At 35.9% G+C, this 21,988-nt stretch overlaps 2 protein-coding genes and 1 pseudogene across 2 annotated transcripts in view; 2 read left to right on the forward strand and 1 right to left on the reverse strand.

The window, feature by feature from the left end:
* Positions 1-102: 102 nt before the first annotated feature.
* Positions 103-18,390, forward strand: LOC105295138 (EF-hand calcium-binding domain-containing protein 1-like). Its single transcript, XM_011364684.2, has 6 exons — positions 103-1,616; positions 10,244-10,399; positions 11,965-12,069; positions 14,107-14,255; positions 16,291-16,395; positions 18,292-18,390. The coding sequence occupies exons 1-6, from the start codon at positions 1,559-1,561 to the stop codon at positions 18,337-18,339; spliced, it is 621 nt and encodes a 206-aa protein (XP_011362986.2). The 5' UTR covers positions 103-1,558; the 3' UTR covers positions 18,340-18,390.
* On the forward strand, positions 1,588-7,800 carry LOC105294956 (annotated as a pseudogene).
* RBM48 (RNA binding motif protein 48) overlaps positions 18,385-21,988 on the reverse strand; it is a 6,658-nt gene continuing 3,054 nt past the window's right edge. The window contains exons 3-4 of the mRNA XM_023532563.1: positions 20,511-21,085; positions 18,385-18,960 (exon numbers count right to left, since the gene is read on the reverse strand). Coding sequence (XP_023388331.1) covers positions 18,874-18,960; positions 20,511-21,085 — 662 coding nt within the window. The 3' untranslated portion in view covers positions 18,385-18,873. The remainder of the gene's footprint in view (positions 18,961-20,510; positions 21,086-21,988) is intronic.

The following is a 21,988-nucleotide window of genomic DNA, read 5'->3' on the forward strand; positions in this document are numbered from 1 at the left end:
TCCAAAAAGAAGTTTCTCAGAATTGTTCATGAAAACGCTAAAAGGTAGGTTTATCAGGTTATTTGTTGATCAGCTTTGCCATGAACATGAAGTGTACCTTCACAGATTGGTCCAGTATATGATGATTATATCCCACTAGCAGCAACTAATTGTTCATTTGATTAGACTAGGGGAGGAAGTGATTTGGCAAAAAAAATTGTGTTTTTATCAGACTGTATTGACTGTCTAGGAGACACTTTTTCATTGTTCCTCTGACAGTATTCTAATGAGGTATGGGGAAGAAAATTTGAGTGATGTTATATATGCGAGTTAACATCTTTTCCTCCCTCCACCAAACCATTCATTTTCTTGAATAATTTTACATCAATTTTAAAAACACAAAGCGCGTTACTTGGATAATTAGAATATAGTAACTGCAACAAAAATGATGAGTGTCAGGATAAGAAAACTGAATTTATACCAGTTCTAGATTCATTTGGTTGCCCTTATTATATTTAGTTGTTTTAAATGCCATAAGAGTGTCCTGAATTTATTTTATACAAAGTATGGATTTATATTCCTTCAGTCAAGATGTGCTAAAATAGATCGCCCAGTTTTCTTTCATAGAGAATAATAGACAAACCTCAGAGAAACAGAACAGTTATTCTTCAGACTTAAGTGACAGGTTTCACACTTCAAAAAATCACTAGTTTTCAACTTAAAATCTATTAAGAAAAGTTTGGGGAAAGATTTTTGTTGTTTCCAGCTGTATTTGCCTTATTTTAAAATCTGTTTTCATATTTTATTAAAAATTTAGTAAGAATATAGTGTCCTAAATTCTCAGATTCACTTTAGTTTTTTTTTTTTTTTTTTTTTTTTGCCTTACCACAGTGAGGACCAGCAGACATAGACCAGAAAATGTTTGTTCTCTGTACTCAGATTTGACAATAGGCAAGAGTTAGAACAGTTGTTTCTTGGCCAGTTTTGGCATTGTTACATCATGTTTTCCTACCAGTTAGTCAGATATTAGTCGGAGGGGTAAAAGTGGGATTTAACATTGTCTAGAAGCTCCCAGATTAAAACCTCTGTTTGGGTATCATGAGATGGTGCTTAGTTAAAGTTCCCAAATAGGTTATAACCTATAAAAGGAGCTATTTATAGCCTGGAAATTATTTCAACTTTAAGATCTTAATAATCTTATTCAGTCATTGTGTTCAAATAGGAGGGAAACATTTTCAACTGTAGAATTTTTGCTGAGGAAATATAAATAGTAATATTAAGTACCACTTTAAGTGCTGTTTAGCACTTAATGGTACTTCTTGGTAAATGGTAAATGTTGCAATTGCTGTAATATTTTGGATCACAGTAATACTGAAATCACTACCTTAGTATTGAGTAACAACCATTGTTGCATATTTTCCAATTATTCGAGAACCTATGCTTGTTTGCTAGAATGTTGCCATGGTCACATTCTTTGTTGGGTACGGTGTAGTGAACTGTGGAATCAGTGGCAGGCCAGTACGCCTAGGCTTAGAGCTAGGCTATCAGAAGTCTACAGTGTGTTGAAGCCACGTTGGACATGGACCAGAAGCCTCTGAGGAAACTGGTGGAATCTATCAGTAAAACTGTCAAGAGCTGTAAGTACTGACCAGACATCCAACACCACCTGAGTATCTTTATTCAAATAGAAGCTTTGATAGACATATTAGTTAGATATCAACAAGTGCTTTGTAACACCAAAGTAGAGTTCCTCTATTTTCTATATATTTTGGTCATTTAGAAAAATAGATGCAAGTGAACGATTATCCCTGCACTTAACACTAAAAATATTTTAATTATCAGGTATCCTAAAATATATTTTGTGTATTTGGGAAGAAAACCTTGAGAATTTACATGACATCATGAGTGCTAAAAGATTATTTGCCAGCCAAGGGCTGATTTTATTATAGTCTGAAATTTGATAAGAGATTTCAAAGTAAATATTTACTTTGACCAGTTCCCTGAGTTCTCTGACACAAAATCTATAGAGGCAGGTGATTGCTCTCTCGAGATTGATGGAGATAAGAAAGACACTTTAGCTGTTGAAATAGCATGGTGCTTTGAACATGGCAAATGTTGATTATAACTAACAGGTTTGGGGGGATTCCTTGCCCTGACCTTAAAAAGTAATCTTGTGAATTTTGTTTGACCACAGGCATTCCTGACTGATAATTCTGTGAATTTGTTTTTAGAATTTAAAGAAGTTACTTTTATTTCAGTCATTTTTATGGCCTCATTGTTGGGCACTTCCATTTTTCCTTGTATGACCTCCCTCATTGGAATAGGCACCACCTTGTCTAAGAACCTCATTGTAGGTTTGATTCTGTTTTCTCTTATTCCAGTTGGATTTTAAATGATCTAAGCTCCTCAAGCACTTCTAAAGTCTTTTCCAATTCCACTGTCATTTGCTGCTTTCTTAACAGCCAGCGTTCTATAACATTCAAAAGGAAATTTTGCATACTTTAAAAAAATATAACTCCTCTCCCCATCCTAATGAAATTATTCTTAGCAATGTCTGCTCCCATATGAGTGTTTAATACTATAATTTGTTATTTGAAAACAATTCTCTGAAATAGCCTGTAGGTATGAATATGTAATACTTGATCAGACCCATATCCCTTATAGGTTTCTATAAAAGAGATACTTGTTTGAAAAAAGGAACGAAACATTTCTTTTTCTCCCCAAAGCTTTTGACACTTAAATTATCATCCATAATTCAGGCCCTGAATGCCTAAACATAGTTATTCACCAGTAAACCAGATTACTGTTTTACACTCAGATTACTAACAGCTGATCTTTATCGAGCTGTTCATTGGCAAGACACTGCTAAATGTTTTATGTTCATCATCTTTAAGAACAAACCCAGTGATGTAGGTGATATTTCCACATTTTCAGATGAGGAAACCAAGTCTTAGATTAAGTCGTTTGTTGAAAATTACACAGTAGACTTTTCTGGTAGAGGCAGAGCTAGAACAGATAGTCCGTTGCCAGAACCCAAACTCAAATAATCTTTATTTCTCGAATTATTTCTACTAATAAGCATTGTAGACCCTTATAATCATTCTATATAGTGTTGTCTCCTAGTTAGTGCACAAAGAAAATTTTTTGGATCCAGCTTAGTTCTTGGGTCCTTCCATTTGAGACCAGAATAGATACTGGTCCTTTCATGACTAGAATTTGGTTCTTAATAGTTTGAGTGGGATGGCTTAACAGCTAATGGTACCTTGGCTTTCTCTTCTCAGGAAGGGACTGTCTTATTCTCTTGGTGTACAAAGTTCTAATTGTCCCATGTGGCTGAAAGTTGGGATTGTTTTTTCCTGGGCTTTGCTTTAGAGTTTAGGAGGGAGCCCTCATAATTTGCTAAGCCCTCATGTGCCACATGGATTCTTCCAGTCCAAACTGCCATCACTGCATGAGTTAGGTCTTCAGCTGGCTTCCTCCAGTGACCTCACGAAAGAAAATTCATTACATTACCAAGCAGCTGTTTCCATTTTTCCCCAGTTCTAGAATGTCTTATATTCTAAGGCTAGTATAACTTCCATGTATAGATCTTCATACTGCGCTCTAGAGCTTCATTGTCTAATATGGTAACCACTAGCTACATATGGCGATTTGAATGTAAATTAAATAGAATTTAAAACCCAATTTTAATCACATGGGCTACTCAGGTTCTGACCAACTGGATATAAATCTGAGGTTTCCAGGACCCCTTCCTTGGGGTCAGTAACTGCATGTACGGTTGTAGCTATCAAATTGGTTAGCACAGATACATAACGTTTCCATCATCAGGAAGTTTTGTTAAACAGGGCTGCCCTGTTTATGAGTCGCACAAATCTTATTCCCTATCCAAACAATAGCCCTTTAATGGAGTAGGGAAGGTCGACAAATTACTTCAGGGTGTAATAAATGGTTTCGTGGGTTTGTAACCTAATGTTCTCATAGGGCCACGTGCTTCGTTTAATGCTCTGCTAACACTGATTTTAATTTTTTGAACAGGTGAACTACATTTTTCTGCATTTGGGCCCACAAATTCTATAGTTGATCCTGGCTTTGTACTTACTCATCATGTGGTAGGAGTATCTCCATCAGAATCTCAAAGTAGGGCTGAACATCCAGACTGTTCACTCCATGTATTCTTAAACACTAAAGTTTGAGGATTCCTGGCCAAAATTGTCTTTTCCAGGTGAACTTCAATCTGTCAGCCTAACCTCAATTGAGAATTGACTCAGCCTTTTTCACACCTATTAACTTTTTTAAAGCTAAGTGAAGAATATAAAAACGTCCTAAATTTTTCATTTGTTCGATTAAAATGATCATTTTGGCATCTGGATGTTAATTTGAAACCTGACTCATCCAGCATATTCCTTAACCTCTCCAATTTGCAAGTGGTTGATGATTATTTAGCAGACATTAGAGAGCCTACTATTGTGCTCTGGGCAGTACTTGATACTGAGTGGATACTAACATAAGAATAAGATTTTTATCAGATGTGTTAAAGTTGAAATACATGTGGACAGCATTTCTCTAATCCATTCCTGCCAGAGGAGGAAATAAGTTAAATCCAGTATGATTTGCCCTTGTGAATTCATGAGCCCCTGTTCCCTAAGTGTTCATGAGTTTTTAATACAATTGATCATCTCTTCTGGCACTTAGCCCAGGACCACCTAAGGGCCTAGTCTAATATTCGGTTTTACTTTCTTTGTGAGACATAATGTGCCAATATGTAGGCATACATAGGTTCGTATATATACTTATTCCCCAGCTGAGAGGGCCTAGAAACATCAACACCAGCAGCAAAAGTCACATCCAGCACCTAGACCATGGTTTCAAAGTGGTACTCTCTAATTAAAAAAAAAAAAAAAAAAAATTCCTTGATGAAGTAGCTGTACAGAGTGTAAAGGAAAAACTTGCACTGCTGTGTTTATTTTACTCTGACACTACTACCACACTCACACTTCTGGCGTTTTCACCATTTGTATGGAGGTTTTCCTCAGTAAACAATTCCCTGACACCAGCTGAGTGTCCTACAATTTTACTCAATTCTGACACTACCTGGAGATAGAATGAGAACACAGGTTAAGCATTAAGCACTACAGGATTGCCACCCACTTCAGAGGCCAATCACAAGTCTGGGTGGTTACCTGTGCCACAGGTTCTGACCAACTGGCTATAAATCTGAGGTTTCCAGGACCACTTCCTTGGGTTCAATTAATTCACTACAGTGGCTAACAGAACTCAAGGAAACAGTTTACTTAATAGATGACCAATTGATTACAAAAGGATATGATTAGGAACAGCCAAATGGAAGAGATGCATAGGGCAAGGTATGTGGGGAGAGATGCGATGTTCTCTGTCATGTTCCCAGCATCTTTATGGTCGCCAACCCAGAAGCTCACCAAACTTTTTTTCCCTATGAATTTACAATTTTTTTTTAGTTTTAGGTACACAGTACATAAGACATTTATATAGTTTATGAAATGATCCCAATTCCTCTATCACGCATCTGGCTCTACACATAGCCATTACAGTACTACTGACTACATTCCCTATGTCGTGCTCCCCATCCCTGTGACCAACTTTCCCCAAATTCTTACTTTGGGGTTTTTATGGAGATTTCATCACATAGGCATAATAGATTGTTAACTCAATTTCTAGCCCCTCTCAAGAATGGTGGGTGCGGCTGAAAGTTCTGGGTTTTTAATCAGGGCTTGGTCTTTCAGGTGATCAGGCCTCATCCAGGAGCTACCAACAGTCACCTCAGAACAAAAGACATGACTGTCACCCAGGAAATTTGAGAATTTAGGAGCTCAATGTCCAGAACTTGGGTCAAAGACCAGAGAGAAAAGAGAATGTGCTAGTGCTTACATCACTTAGGAAATTGCAAGGATTTTAGGAGCTCTGTACTAGGAACAGGGGGCAGATACCAATACGTATTTTTTCTATTATCTCACAAGGATAATAATACAAGACGAGCCTGGCAAGTAGTGCCAGAAAGCAAGGAAGTGGTGAAAAAGCAAAAGGATGGGGATATGTGAAAGAGATACAGGAACCAACTTGAAAACTACCAGTGGCCAACACTGGAACAATTTGAGAACAGAGTTACAATATTGGTATAAACTAAATATCTGTGACTCCATTTAGACATAAATAATTGAATAAATAAATGGAAAAGAAAAAAATCTTTCTTACAGAGAAAATTCCAAATAATAGGATAGATAACCCTTCCCAAGAAGTGGAGCGTCTCTTTTCCTTAAGAGACCAGTTTCTAAAGAATAGATTGTGGAAAAGGAAAATAGTAACTACAGCGGAGAAACCTGTACACCAGCTTAACCAAGTAGAGGTTATTAGCAGTGATATGTTAATATGTGTACTCTGATGTGTGATGACAAAAATAGCACTTTATCTCTGGCATTCTCCCCCAAAACACGTAACCATAGTCAAGTCACAATAAAAACATACAAAGCTAAATTAAGGAACATTCTGCAAAATAACTGTCAAGGTCATGAAAAGCAAGGAAAGACTGAAAACTTACTCATAGATTGGAGATGTGGCAACCAAATGGATCCTAGAACAACCACCGAAAAAAGAAGTGGAAAAACTGGTAAAATCTGTAATTTAGTGGATGACAATGTGCCAGTGTTAGTGTATTAGTTTTGACAAATGTAGCATGGTTACACAAGATGTTAACACTGAAGAGTTTATGGGAATTCTGCTATCATTGCATGCATCTCTTTTGTAAATCTAAAGTTATTCCAAACTAAAAAGTTTAATAACATGAGTCAGCCTCTGGCATCTCAACATCATTCTCACTACTCGCATTTCTCAAATATTCGCAGTAGTTCCTTGACCACGTGTGTAAGGTCTTTAGATATCATGAAATTGAGCCACATGAATAAACTCAGAAAAATTTACCTGCTAAAAATTGTGCCTAAAATCTTTGATTGCTTTGTTGGATGACCTGTCAATATTTGACTTGGAGCAGCTTCTGACTCTTTAAACCTTGCTCTTTTCAGGGATCTGTTTTCACACTATGATTAGTGCTAACATTTTCACTCAAGTAATAATTCTCCATCAGAGTTGAGCAGGTCTACTTTCAAGAAATATTAACATACTGTACACCCCATACACTGTGTCCACATCTGAGCTTCCTTTTTCTTCATATTCCAAAAAAGAAATGTATTTCTAAGTTTTTATCTCAGAGAAGCTGTATCCTTTTCTATGACTTAAGCTTGAAAGTTATATCACCTCATCACCTCAGTTTAACTCAAAACATGGGTATCAGACCAAATTATACAGTATATATCAACAACATGAATGACAAAAAAAATTGAAGAGGTCCCCTATATGTTCTATTTTCTCACTTTGGCCACATGGAATTGTGGCTTTCAAGACCATGAAGATGAGGAGGCAAGCCTTTGTTATATTTAAAGAACTGGGCTCGTCCACAAATGCCTTGAGACAGTTACAAGGGTTTCCATTTTATGATAAAACAGTGTGAATCCAGTATGCAAAAACAGATTCTGATATAATATCTAAAATGTGTGGCACTTTTGCTGACAAAAAAGCTAAAACTGGAACAGACAATAATGACCACAAATAAAATGCCTGGCCAAGGAACACCAAATTCAGCTAATTAATACTCAAGGGAATGAAACACCAAATCTCAGGTCCCTGATTATCCTGATTATCCTCTGGTAAATACCAGAAGAGATTAATGAGATGATGTCATCCATGTTGTTTAATCAGTTCCTGGTTTCAAAGAAGTACATTTGGTACTTGTGAGGCATGCCATTGCGTTTGTTGAATCTGAAAATAATGGATAGGCTGGAGCTGCCAAGAATATTTGTCTTTAAAGGATTTAGTGTTATTTATAGTGTTTTGATACCATTTGGTCAGGACATTTTAATAGGAGTGGGGGGAAATGAAAGAAATTTTTGTGCAGGTTTTAAATTTGTACAATAAACTTATTTGTATTCTATAAAAAAAAAGTCACATCACCTCAATTCTACTATATGATTGAAATGAAACCAACACAAAAATCTCCCTAGTTTCAAGTGAAAGAGACATAGATCTCATTTTTTAAGGCAGGAGTGTCAAAGTTATGCTATAAAAGAGCATATGGAGTGGGGTAGATTGTTTAAATGGTCTTTGGGAAAATATAACCTGTTACATCTGGATTTACCAGATGTAAGAATTTATAAGGTACTTTCAAGGATCTATTGCCAAAGAGATCTTCCTTAAATGCAAATCCAGTCCTTTTAACTTGCCAAAATTTTTCAGCAAGCTCCCCATTGTCTGTAGAGTCAAACAATTCTGTCATCTAGCCAGACTAAACCATCTACAGCTCTCAGAACATGCTTCCATGCCTTCAAGCTGCCTCCTCTGGCTAACGCCTACTCCTTTGGCTGGTCTTAAGTGACACCTCTTCCTTGGTACCCTTCTTAATCTCTTACCACCTGTCCCTAATTGGTTATTCCTTCCTTTGTGTCACTGCCAACCATCATCAATCATAGTGTTTGTTAATACTTTATTGCACATACTTTATCTCTTGACCAAAGTGTAGCAATCTTGAGAGCAGGAAACATGGTATATTCATTGCCTAGCTCATGCGTGGCACTTAAATGCTTACTGGATAGATAAAAAAGACCTTTACGTCATATTTCAGGATTTATATTAGTGTGAAGCCTGAGAATCTAATTCATTTCATAAAACAGTATTTAGGTACTTTGTAATTGCTTATTCTTTAGATTTGTCAATCATTGCCCTAAGAATCAAGTCATTCTGACCACAATGGAAACCATATTGTTATGAACTATATATTTGCCATGTGTTGTCATTAATTTCAGTTGAGTCACCTGAAATCATCTCAAAGACAGGACCTAAAATAACTTTCTCCCCCCACTCACACACACATGCACGCGCACGCGCGCGCGCGCACACACACACACACACACACACACACACACAGGAGAAGGAAGAGAAGAAGAAAAATCGTAACCAGCTTTCCCTTCTCTTTTAGTTCTCTCAATCTTTGATTCATAGAATTAGACTTTTAGTCATTTAAGGAATCTCAGAGATATCTAGGACAATACCCAATTTTTATAGGTGAGGATTCTGAAGCATAAAGATGCTATTCGACTTGTCTGTCTCTCAGCTATTTAGTCTCTCAGAAATGGAAGTAGAACCCAAATGCTTAAGTCTAGGACCCCCAACTCGCCAAATCTAATCCTTAGTTCTCAGTCATGATGATGCATTAGAATCACCTGTGCACTTCTTACAACTACCATTAGTTTACTAAGTCTAGAGTGAGATCCAGGTATGTGAGTATTAAAAAGTTTAAGTTTGAAAATCAGTCACCAAGTGCTACTGATTATTATTTTGCAGTATCTCCGGCTCCCTCCCCACTCCCAGACCTCATATCCACCTTCCTAGCCCCATCACTCTAAGCCTGGCTTCTGTGCTTCCAGTTTTCCCCTTCAATATGACTGTGTCAGATGACTTTTCCTAAACCACTTCTCAACCATTAAGGCACGGAAGAGTCAACCAAGCTCTTGTCTAGAAGCTAATTCCTGGATCCACTGTTTGCAATTCTGACTTAGTAGGTCTGCGCCAAGGCCTGACAATTTGCATATTTAACAAGCAATGTAGAGGGAGTTGATTCTCATATAGTTGGCGAAAAGATGACACCATGAGAAACACTGCTCCAGTTAAATAAATGTTGACCCTCTGACCAGGCATCCAAGGCCCTCTACCATCAGCCCATCTTCTTCAATCTTATTTTTCACTTCTTTCCACTGCTGGTTCCCAATAAGGCATGTTCAGCCTCAACCTCCATTCTACCACTTTGCTTTAATTCATGCTGTTCTCTCTCCCTGGAATTCTCATCTTTACCACCCCCAACACATTCCTTCCCATATAAATACTATGCAGCCTTCAAGACCTAGTTCAAAGTCTACCTCCATGAAAATACTTTCCCATACTGATTTCTCTTCATATGTCTATAGTGGTGAATGTTATATTACATAATTTATTGTTTATATACTGTCTTATGAGACTTCCGAGTGAGACCCATCTTAATTGTATAAATTCTTAAGTAACAAGTTCATGTCATACTCTTAAAAACTCACTAGGGCATCTAGCATCATAGGAAAAAAAACCTTTTAATTAGATTGGAGAACTCAATGATTAAAACTAAGTTCTATTTATTTATGTTTTCATTTCACAGTCAAAAAAGTTGAAGTGGAGTGTCTCATAAGACTTTTTCACAGCTTGCTGGAAAGAGCTGACGTAAGACTTGATAACGCTGGACTAGATCGTAACACATTTCGAGCGATCCTGCACAACTTATTTGGAATGACTGATGATATGCTAATGAATAGGGGTAAGAGGTCATAAGAGCCTGAAATGGGCCAAGCCGAGATGCAGATATATAAACATGACATTTTTTATATTAATATATGGCAAATATTATACAGTTTTTATTAAAGACTTTAAATTTTTTTATTTTTATTTTTTTAAATTAAGTTTATCGGGGTAACATTGGTTAATACAATTATATAATTTTCAGGTGCACATCATAATTTGACATCTGTATATTCTAGTGTGTGTTTACCACCCAAAGTCCAGTTTCCTTCAGCTACCATATATTTGATCCCCTATACCCACTTTGACCTCCCCCACCCCCGTATATTTGACCCTCTTTACCCCGTCTACCTCCCCTCTTCTCTCCCACCCCCTACCCTCTGGTAACCACTAGTCTATAGTCCATGTTCATGAGTCTCTGTTTGTTCGTCCTGTTCCTTTGTTGCTTTCAGGTTTATAGCCCACATATAAGTGATATCATGTGATTTTCAAGACTTTAAAGTTTTTAATGCCAAACTAAGACATAATTCCGGTAGCACTGCCAATATAAAACAGTAGTAGATTTGATTGTGAGGATAGTTTTTAATATAAACTTGCTCAGGATTTTTTTTTTTTTTATTTTATAACTGATACCACTTTGAGAGATAACCAATAGTGAACTAAATAAGCAGTATTTTTTAAATTCATTAATTAATTTTTTTATGGTGACATTGGTTAATGAAATCCAATAAGTTTTAGCTGTACACTTTAGCAGTGAGGCATATATATATTTACAGTGTGTTCACATAGTTAGATTTCTTTCTGTCACCACATATTTGACCCCCTTTACCCAATCAACCTCCCCCCTCAGTATTTTTTTTTTTTTTTAAGATAAGCATTGGTTATTAATCATGATGTCTTCGGATTCATATGCTATGGACATGTAAATTATTACTAAATGACTTCTTTTTCCTCAAAATTGAAGAATGTATCAGTACCAAAATTACTGATAATTACTCTTTATACTGAAAAAAATCAACTAAAAGATAATTTATTTTTAAATAGGAAGTTATTTAACCTGATCCAGTCATTTTTCACTAACATATTTTTAGGGTTCAATTTTGTAAGTTTTGATATATATATGTACACCCTTGAAACCAGAGCTATAATCAAAATAATCAATATATTCATCATCCCCAAAAAAGTCAATAATAGGATAACACTAAGATTTCATTGGTAATTAAAAAAAAAAAATTAGTAATTTAGGTATTGTACAAACTCTTTAGATCAGAATTTAGCCATTCTTTTTAGAATAAAAATTATCACATTGATTGGCTGCACTGTTGAACTTCTTGGCTCATAGTAACTGTACAAAATGTCACAAATGAAGCTTATCATTCATCATGGAGAATGACCATTTTCTTTCTGTAAAAATTTAGAGGAAACATGTTTCCAGCAATTTTGACCCTTTTGAGAAATATTGTGCCAAAATCCTTTTTTTCCTCTCGATTTGAGAGGAAAATTTAAAAAATCTATTCATACATACATACTCTTGAATTATAAAATACCTGCAAATTATAATATACTTAATGTTCTTTTTTTCAGTATTTTTTGCATTTGATGAAGATAATGATAATTGTATAAATGTAAAAGAGTGGGTTAAAGGATTATCAGTGTTTCTTCGAGGGACTTTTGAAGAAAAGCTGAAGTGTAAGATTTCTATATGTAATTACTGGCTTAGTAATATATATTGTCAATTTTGTATTTAGTAAATATTTAAATATTTAAAAAATACATAAAATTAGTGTTCTCCATAGCAACCTTGCAAAAATGCGTCATGACAGAGTAAAAAGATAAATAGATGAAAGGGGTGTCCTATTTCACAGAAGAGCCCCTGGTCCCAGGATCCCCAAACACTTCATTCTTCATTCTCTGGTTCTGTAATGCACAAATGCCACCAAGATGAGACTTGGACTTAAGGCCCAGGCTAAGAGTAGAAACTAAGGGTTAGGGCTTATGCCAACTCAGATCAGCTGACAAGGCTGAGCTTCTGAGGCTGCCTCTGGTCTCAGTAGGAAAGGATCCTTGATATGGGGACAATGCATAGGTCACATTAGGGCCATATCTTGTCTTTTCATCGAAGAAAATGTGAGGAATTGACACCAAATGAGGTAAAACATGCATTAACTACTAGACACCAGTGCTCTAGTGTTAGAGTTAGTGTAGATGAGTGAAAAGTGAAAAGGCTGAGGGCAATGAAAGCCCAAAGGGAGGAGGATCATAAAGGGGGCTTCCTGCAGAATAGAGATGTTCAGAATTCAAAAAAAAAAAAATATTCCCAGTTCACAATTTGCCTGGAAATAACTCTGGCCTCGCCTCACTTCTACCATTGGCGCGATGTACATTTCCTGTGCTTTACACCTCTGGTGCCAGGATTTGGGGTGAGGAACCCTGGAAAGAGAATAGGAGCAATTTTAAATATCAGTTTTCAAGGAAACAAATTGCTTCAAATTTGCTTAAGAGAAGATTGCAGAGTTCTGAGTAAGTAAGCAAATTTTTATTCCTTCTTGTTCTCCCTCTTGTATTTGGATTTGGGAAAAGAAGTTTCCTAAATTAAACACACATTTTAAAGAATAATAGCAACATTTTAAAAAATCACCAACTTTCTCTGACATTTACACTTTTTTTCCCTTTGTTTTTGTGGTTTGTTTCTTAATGTCTCTTTTCCAGTCTAATTTTTCACACATGACGTTTAAATATAGTTGCCACTTAAGCTTTTTGTGGTGTTCTTACACAAAAGTCTCACTGAAAAGTGAAAAACTACGTTTCTTGGATGTAAATTCTTGTGGTAATATTAATACCTGGTAAAAATGGTTGGCATTGATAGTAGCTATCTGTGATTGTATAGCATCACACTTGAAAAATTTTTCCTCTAATCTCACTTCCTAAAAATATTTAATATACTTTTCAAGATACATTAATTTGGGGAAAATACTACTTCAAGTAGGGTTGTGTTGCAAACTCATATGTATGCTACAGATTGGAGAAACTCAACAAAAAGATATAGCTAATCTGATACTCTGGAGTTTTATACATAGTCCTATTGCTTTTGCTAACATTTAGCTGGATTACAAAATCCACAAGAGCTCTTTCACTGCTATATTCCCAGGACCTGAGTAAGTCATTTGTGGGATGAATGAATGAACTGTGGTAGTGCTTACCCTGTGAGATGGAAGACACTCCAGGGAGAGATTGATTATTTTGGATAGCGTATACAGGCAGGTCTCAAGGAAATGACAGACTCACTACCCAAATAGACTAAAAAATGTTATTTGTCAGTGATATAGTGAAGTATGTACTTAGTTTTTGTACTCTGTGTAGGAAGAGAATCATAATACTGAGATATACACACACATACATATATACATGTATGTGTATATATATAATTGTATAATCAAAAGTTTAAAAATATTTATCTTCTTTATTGCGACTTCATAATATTTTTAAACCCTCAATTTTAAATTCCAGAAATTATGTCTTTCTTTTCACATTCCAAGGGGTGTTTAATCTTCTGGAAAGAAATGTAATAAAGGGTGTTTTATTTTAAGATCTCTCTACTATATAGATCAACAATTATAGGTTGTATAAATCGTTTTTTTCTATTATTATATATTGAAATAACTAAGAAGACTAATGACATTTTAACTGTTCTTATCCAAATCTTTAAACTTTTTATGCTTCAAAAAGTCTGTTTTGAAGTTTATTATTTGAACGGCGATGGTTATATTTCTCGAGAGGAAATATTTGACATGTTGAAGAACAGTCTATACCAACAGTCATCTGAAGAGACTGATGAAGGAATAAAAGAGTTGGTAGATTTAACACTGAAGAAAATGGTAAGAATGAAAAACCATAATTATATTCAATCAAATGGATGTTGGATAAAGCTTAAGATGAAGAAATGATTTACTTCCCTCCATAATAAATGTGACCTTTATGAGCACAGGAGTTTATTCTCTGCTCTATCCATTGTCTCACATTGTGCCTGCTGATAGTACATGATTAGTAAATATTTATGGAATAGCTGGGTGATTAAATGAATTACTATATAAAATGAATGTTTATTTAAAAATATTTTTGTATCAGTAAAACCTTATTAATTTGGGGGAGGCGATAGATACAATTCTTGTAAAACTGGATGCTATTCCAGTCTGTCTTCATGACCTTAGCCCTCCAATTCATGTAACATAATTCATAACATAATAAAAATAGTTGTTCCATATAGGGTGCTTACTATATGCCAGACCCATCACAGAACTTTAATATATAAACTCATTTTATCCTCACAACAACCCTATGGAGTAGAAATTGTTATCTCTATTTTGCAGATGAGAAAGCTCAAGTACAGAAATGTTTACTCGTGATCACACTAGAAAATGGGATGCAGAATTCATTTGTCAGTGAAACCAATAATACCTCTCTATTATGGACATAGTGATTTCTCTCCTCTTACTATGACCCTGAACTGGATACCGGTGAAGGATTGTGACCCTAAGGCAGCCTGGGTCTAGCTCACCTACATTACTCTGTAGTTTAAGAAAGAAACAAATGATGAGGACTGCGAGTCTCAAATTCAGCTAACACAGACCCCAGAGTGTCCTCTTCCATTAGAAGTATTCTCGTTCACCCCTGCTAGGGCTGAGGATAGACTTCTTGAGAGACAAGTATGTTTTTCAGTGCCAAACCCACCCCTTTCTTATTTGAAAGGAAATGTTATGAACTTTTTCTGACAATTATTCAAACTTTCTCTAGACTTTCAGCAACCCTGATTTAGTTATGCCCAAAAGTGAAAAAACAAGGACTCATCAAATTATATCCAAATTCAATTAAGCATTTATAATCTATACACATGCTCCCCACCCCATGATTTACTTAATCATCCATAGTTCCTGTCACAAATGCTTCACTCCAGGCAGGTCTGTCTTCTTCCAGACTTACACTCCTGCTTACTGCCATAATTCAGGTCGGGCCATTATTCTGCATTTCATCCCCATAACTCTTCACCTAGCTAGACCCCTACCATCCTTAAAGGCCTAGCAGTGGCCTACAAAGCTACTTCTCATGACTCTAGTCCATCTTGAACTGTTAATGCTCTCACTCCCAGTGCCTTGCTCCTTAACTGAGCAGATTCACTTTTATCTTTTGAAGTAAGACATCCTTTGAGGAACGAATTCTACTAAAAATTAAGCTTGAGAACCTTTGCCCTATGGCACTTATCACAAAAGTAGCATTGTAATAGGATTTCCTCTAACTTTTTTGTCTTATTTGCCTAGTGTATAAGTCCTTTAGGAACAAGGTTCCATTTTATATAGGGCAACTCATCTTAGTCTGCTTGGGCTGCTATAACAAATTGCCATAGACCGAGTGACTTAAACAACAGAAATTTATTTCTCATGGTTCTGGAGACCAGGAAGTCCAGGATCAAGGTGCCAGCTGATTCGCTACCCTAGTGAGGGCTCTCTTCCTGGCTTGCAGACAGCCACCTCCTCAACATGTCCACACATCTCAGAGAAAGAGAGCTGTAGTCTCTTTCTCTACTTACAATGACAGTAATATATCATGATGGCCCCACTCACATGACTTCATCTAAACCTAATTATCTCCCAAAGGCCCCATCTCTAAAATTGTCACATTGGGGATTAGAACTTTAATATATAAATTTGGACCTAGGGGAATACATCCAGTTCATAATACCAGGTATGCCTATTCGACTAACAGGAATAAAGTAAGTGGCCTCCTTACGTACATTTTCATTTATATAAGTAGTACCTACAGAAGTGTGAACTGTTTTACTTGGTAAAACCTTTTATTCTAGGCATTTTTCATGCGATATTAAAAACTCATTTATCAAGAAATCAACCTTCCTCCTAGGATTATGACAACGATGACAAGATATCTTTCGCAGACTTTGAAAAAGCAGTGAAAGAAGACAGACTTTTGTTGGAGGTGTTTGGACAATGTTTACCAGAAGCAAAGGTACAGTGCCAACAGCCCAAATTGGTCGAGAAAAGTTTCAAAGGATTAGAAATTAACACTTGATAGACCTTGGCAGGGCTTCAGCCCCTGCTAAGTTTAGGCAACCATAAAGGGCTCAGCCCCATCCTGGCTGAGCCCTTTATGGTGTGTTGGCACCCAAGACAGTAGTGACTATTTAATTATATTCAACACACATTTGTTTGTTACTTCAGCTATACACAATTCCTAATTTCTTGTATGTTAACAATATTCTCCCAAAGAAAACCAGGGTACATTTGGCTGGCTTAATGGATAGAACGGTGAATAAAGAGTAGATTCAGCAAGTACCAGCCATAAATTGCTGGGAGAAAACTTGATCTCTTTCAACCCAAATATTGTCAATGAGAATAAAGTTTTAAAATTTTTGGACACATATCTAATAATACTTTGTGGTCATAAAGGTTTTTCATGTATGATTTTGACAAGTTTTCTGAGCTAGAAGAGGCAGCCTAATAATTGATTTGACTAACATTTCCTTTAATTCCTTTAACGGTGCTTTGCAAACATGATATATAAACTTTTTTTTTTTGAAATTTTTTCTTCTCTGTAGTTACTTAGATGATTTTGTGAATGGGCTTACATAATGTTAAGCTATCCTTAGTCATCTCTCTTTAACATCAGCTTGTCTCTCTTAACTTGTGCCACTGTACATTCCCACACTTTTAACTGTTAAGTGTGTGGCAAAAAGCAGTGTGTGAAAGGCAGACTTCTTGTTTGGAGAGACTGATGGGTGAAACACTGTAGAATGGACTGGACTGGAGTCACCAGTTGGGTTCAGATGGAGCACCAACAGTTCCAGCCACTCCCAGAGTTCATCTGTGGCCCGGTTACCTAGAGTCCTGCTACTCAGTGTAGTCTGTGCACCAGCAATCGTACCACCTAGGAACTTGAGAACTGCAGATTCTCGGTCTCACCCCAAACCAACTGAATCAGAATCTTTTTTTTTTTTTTGATGCCTGACACAATGAAAGTTTCTCTCTCTCTCATCAATGGTCAAATAGGTACGTTGGTGGAGATGGGGAGTGCTGACCTCCACACAGTCACAGCACAGATCAGGAATCCCTTCAAGAACACAGAACCCACTTAGTAGCTCTTCCCTTTAAGGCTGTCAGAGAATTTAATTGTGGAAAAATACACCTAATGTAAAACTTACCATTCTAACCAATTTTAAGTATTCGCTTCAGTAGTGTTAAGCACATTCACAGTGTATGCACCTACTCTCTAGAACTTTTCAGCTTACAAAACTGAAACTCTATACCTATTAATCTACTCCCCATTCCCACCAGCTACCAGCCCCTGGCCACCACCAACAGAATTTTAAGACCCTGAGGCGTAGGTTCATAGCACCTTAAAGTCTGAGACGCCTAATCTAGACAGCAACTTCTTTTTCCAATCCTATGCTTAGGTCTTTAATCTCTTTTACCTGAGAGTTCAGCAAAAATACATATTACCTGACAAGGCACTAGGATGTAACCCCTTGCCTGCAGCTTCTTTTAATCCTATCCACCACTACTACTATGCTAACAAGTTTAGATCAGTAAGTCATAATTGAAGATGAACCTTCTTAACTGATATGTTCAAATTCAATCCATTAGGCCAGAGGCCCTTACGGGGAAATCACAAAAACAGACACCTTCTCAAGTTATTTATCAGTAAAAATATGGAAATAGCCTGGCCATACTTAATTTTCAATCATGTGCACTGACAGAAAAAAAAGTGGCTGTGCTAAAAGTAGTAATACTTACAAATACTGATGTTTCTGACATAAATCAAGTAAATTCTTCTTAAAAGTTAACTAAAGCATGTAAGCTTCTAATTTCAGCTTTGTTTTAATAGTTTAACTTTTTTATTTTACAGATTTGTCTTGATTTTGAAGCTCTGGCATTCACACATCCTGACTTCTAGATTTTGAACGTGAATCACTCGACTTGTATTAAAATCAACAACAGATCCTGGTTGCCTATCTTTGTTTTTATTGTAAAGTTTCTATACTTGCTTTAATTAAGTTACATATACTTACTGCAATGTGAGAGGTGATGTTACAAGAATAGTTTCTGTAATATTAAGTATAGGCCAAAAAAATCTATAATGGGTAATGATAAACTAATTTTATTTATTAAGTTATCCAACAACCTTGTGACTCAGCCATTCTCAGTTAGGAACAGCCAAGGACCTAGTTCTAACCAGTAAGATGTAAGCAAACGCATTGGGTGGCATTTCTGGAAAAGTTTCTTTAAAGGAATCAGTTGGCTGGTATGTATTTTGTCCATGATAAACTAATTTTAAGAGAGGAAACTACATTAGACAAGTAGCTTGAATAAAATTACAAAAAGGAGTGCATTTAAAAAATACCAGCAGTAAAATATCTTCGGGAATTAAAATGACAGGCCAGAAATAAAAAATAGTTCCTTAGAAAATATTAACTTGCTGCCGGCGATCTTATATTCTTCTTCTTTGTTTTAATGGATGACTTGTATGCCCATCTTTAAGCTTGTCCTCTGGAGGCTTTGGCACAGATGAAACCACCTAGTTTAAAAAGAAGAACCATCAAAACTTAATTTTTATAGTATAAGAGTAAATAAGCTATTAGAAGAGATAGGATACATATATTCAATAGTTTAAGCCTTGCTGTCACGTTTGAAGCAGTTAGCCCAAGTTCAAGGTACAGCCTACGACCTAGGTACACAGCAAAGTTTTCTGTCTAAGCATTGATGAGAGTAAAATTTCTAAAGCCATTTAACAAGAAAAAAACTGAGGTGAGAGAAGTAAACATATGCTCTACTTTAACATTCCTTTAAAGATCTTAAGTCGCTTGTTACTTTATGTATACAGATAAATACCCAGGCACTGATAATGTTTGATACATTTAGAAACAGCGAGGCTTGAGAGGAGAAAATGAAAAATTTGGAGAAATAATCAGAAAATGGTATAATCCTCAATATCTTAGGGAAAATTTAATCAAACACATCATCACAAAGAGTACACAATAAGTTAGAATCAGACAGTCTTTACTAAAAACGGAAAATTTTAGAAATCATAGTAAATTGTATTTAGTATTTCTTTTTGTTGTTCTATTATTTCTATACCTAGGATTTGGACCCAACACTTTTTTTTTTTTTAAAAATACAGTCAGCTCTGGCTGAGACAGCTATGTATCTGTATCTATGCCTCAGTTCCAGTGTTCTGAAGAAGGAAGGGTACCATCACAAACTAAAAAATTTAAAAGAGGCTTAAGCATAGAAATTGTGTCCATGGATTTTTATTATAGAACAATCCCTTATCCTTAATCAGATAATAATTTGTACATAAATGTACAAATGTACATAAAATAAAGCCACCCTTAATCACACTGTGAAACACATGTACAATTTGTGAAGATCATGTTCCGAACTTTGGAGTTAAATACTTTCTCTCTGTTTGATTTCTCAAGTCTTGCCACACAATAACATATCTTTCAAAAGCAAATGTAAATGTTAACTTGCTTTTATTTGCTCTTAGAAAGTGGAAAATGATTATGTAAATAATGAAAAAATTACTAATAGCACAATTTAGTTCTAATCCATTTAAGAAGTTATTTGAAATGTAGACCTTATGGCCTCATCTTTAAAAGTCTTACCTTCTTCTATGGCTATCTGTAGCAAAGAAGGAAAATAAATATTTTGAATTCGATGTAATTTGTAATAACTTTAATCTTAAGAGAAATAAATGGTAATAATTTTCCTTTAACACAGTGGTTCTCTACTTTGACTCATATTGGAACTATCTGGGGGGCTTTAAAAAAAGGAGGGCCTGGGCTCTGCTCTCACAGATTGATATGACTGAAACTACTGCTTTTATATTTTAAATCTAGAGTGATATAAAATATATTCTGTTCACTGTTTAAGACAATGATTAATGGTATCAAAGCAAATAAATTTCTATTAGCAAAATTCAGTTAATTCAAAAGAACCTGTAGGAAAACATCAAAAAACTAAAAATGAAAAAAATTGACAATACTATAGTTTTCACAAATAATTCTCCATTTATTAGTCCTGTAACCAAACTGTCTCTTACAAGTTTTTTAAAAATGATCTTACCTCTTTCAGTTTATTCCGAATTAAATTTGCCGTTGTATTCAGTGAGTCGTCATGCATATCAACTTTAGGTATGTCTGGTAGCAGAGGCCCAATCATAACCTCTTTACTGCTTGTGCTTGTTTCAAGAAAAGTTCCAAGTTTACGATCATCTTCTCTTCTTCTTTTCCGCTCCTGCAGTTGTGTTGTCCTAGGCATAAATCTGTCAACTGCCTCTGAAGGAGTAATAGCCTTCTGTGCACTAGAGAAGGCCACTGGATTTTTTAAGGTTTTCATCTGCATTTTCTGCAAAGAGTCACTGTGGTTGCAACGCCCCACTGTTTCATCATGGATTCTACCAACCTGAGAGGAGCTTGATGCTCCATCCACGTGCTCTCTTGACGAACACGTACATTTTGAGAAGTAACATAAAGGCAATTCACAAGAATAAGGAAGACAAGGATCTGAGTTCTTAGCAGAAGTATTCAAAGCAGCTGCACAAAATCCAGATTTCTCCAAATGGAAGCCCTGTCTAAAATCTCTTGTGTCTTTATGCTCTGTAACCAGTTTCTTCTTTGTCATGAAAGGCTCTTTATATACTATAATTTAAAGGGTGAGGGAAAGGGAAACAGAAATGATTTGTTTTCATCATTCAGAAATGTGTAATTTGATAACAAACATTACTTTAAAATGTTAATAAATGCATCCTGAAAAATTTATTTCTTGAGCAGACAATATATTCATGCAGTTTAAAAGCAAAAAAGGATAAAAGGTATATTAGTGTCAAGCTTCATTCTCTCCTTGCTCTCCATATGCCTGGTTTCACCCCGCCATAGTAATCACTATTCTTACTTTCTTGCTTGTGTGTCCAGTATGCATTACTTTTCCTCCTTCCACCTACCCCTGCCTCCTTCTCTCCTATAATAACCATTTCTCTGCACTTTTGCGTTTTTCCACTTAACTGTAGATCTTGGAGAGTTTTTCCAGGTTATTACATAGAAAGCTGCTTTTTTTTTTTTTTTTTGCAGCTTCAGTGTTCTATTATGAATGTACATGCTGCTTAATTTGTATGTGTTAATTTTTAAAGGAGGCAATATGCTGGGCCCATATATTGTAATTTCCTTTGGCACACACGCACATACAAGTATGCCTGGAGCTAGTTACATATCCCACAGTTTAAAGCTCAGTGTCTGACAATGATCAAGGACTCTCAACAGCTCTCTTGCCAAATTTTCAGGTAAATTTTCTAAGAGTCTTCCTACCTTATTTCTCTCTTTACTGCTGGCACATGCTCCTTCCCTATCACCCATATACTCATCATATTCAACAGCTGTATGGGCACGGACTTTGTCTTTCAACTAAAGAGTGGAAATTTGATAATTTGAGTCTCTAGTACTATCCAAATTTCAGACTACACAGATTATCTTAACCTGATTCTGACTGCTCTAGTCCTACAATCCATGTACCAGATTCCATTACTCCATTGCAGGCATTTGGAATTT

Source organism: Pteropus vampyrus, unplaced genomic scaffold, assembly GCF_000151845.1.
Source record: "Pteropus vampyrus isolate Shadow unplaced genomic scaffold, Pvam_2.0 Scaffold4, whole genome shotgun sequence".
Lineage (NCBI taxonomy): Eukaryota > Metazoa > Chordata > Mammalia > Chiroptera > Pteropodidae > Pteropus > Pteropus vampyrus.

Excerpts from the sequence above, each read along its gene's own strand:
- LOC105295138 (XM_011364684.2), top strand. The coding sequence starts at position 1,559 with ATGGACCAGAAGCCTCTGAGGAAACTGGTGGAATCTATCAGTAAAACT. Across the intron at positions 10,400-11,964 it reads TGATATGCTAATGAATAGGG|TATTTTTTGCATTTGATGAA; the intron begins GTAAGAGGTCAT and ends TCTTTTTTTCAG. Across the intron at positions 16,396-18,291 it reads AATGTTTACCAGAAGCAAAG|ATTTGTCTTGATTTTGAAGC; the intron begins GTACAGTGCCAA and ends TTTATTTTACAG.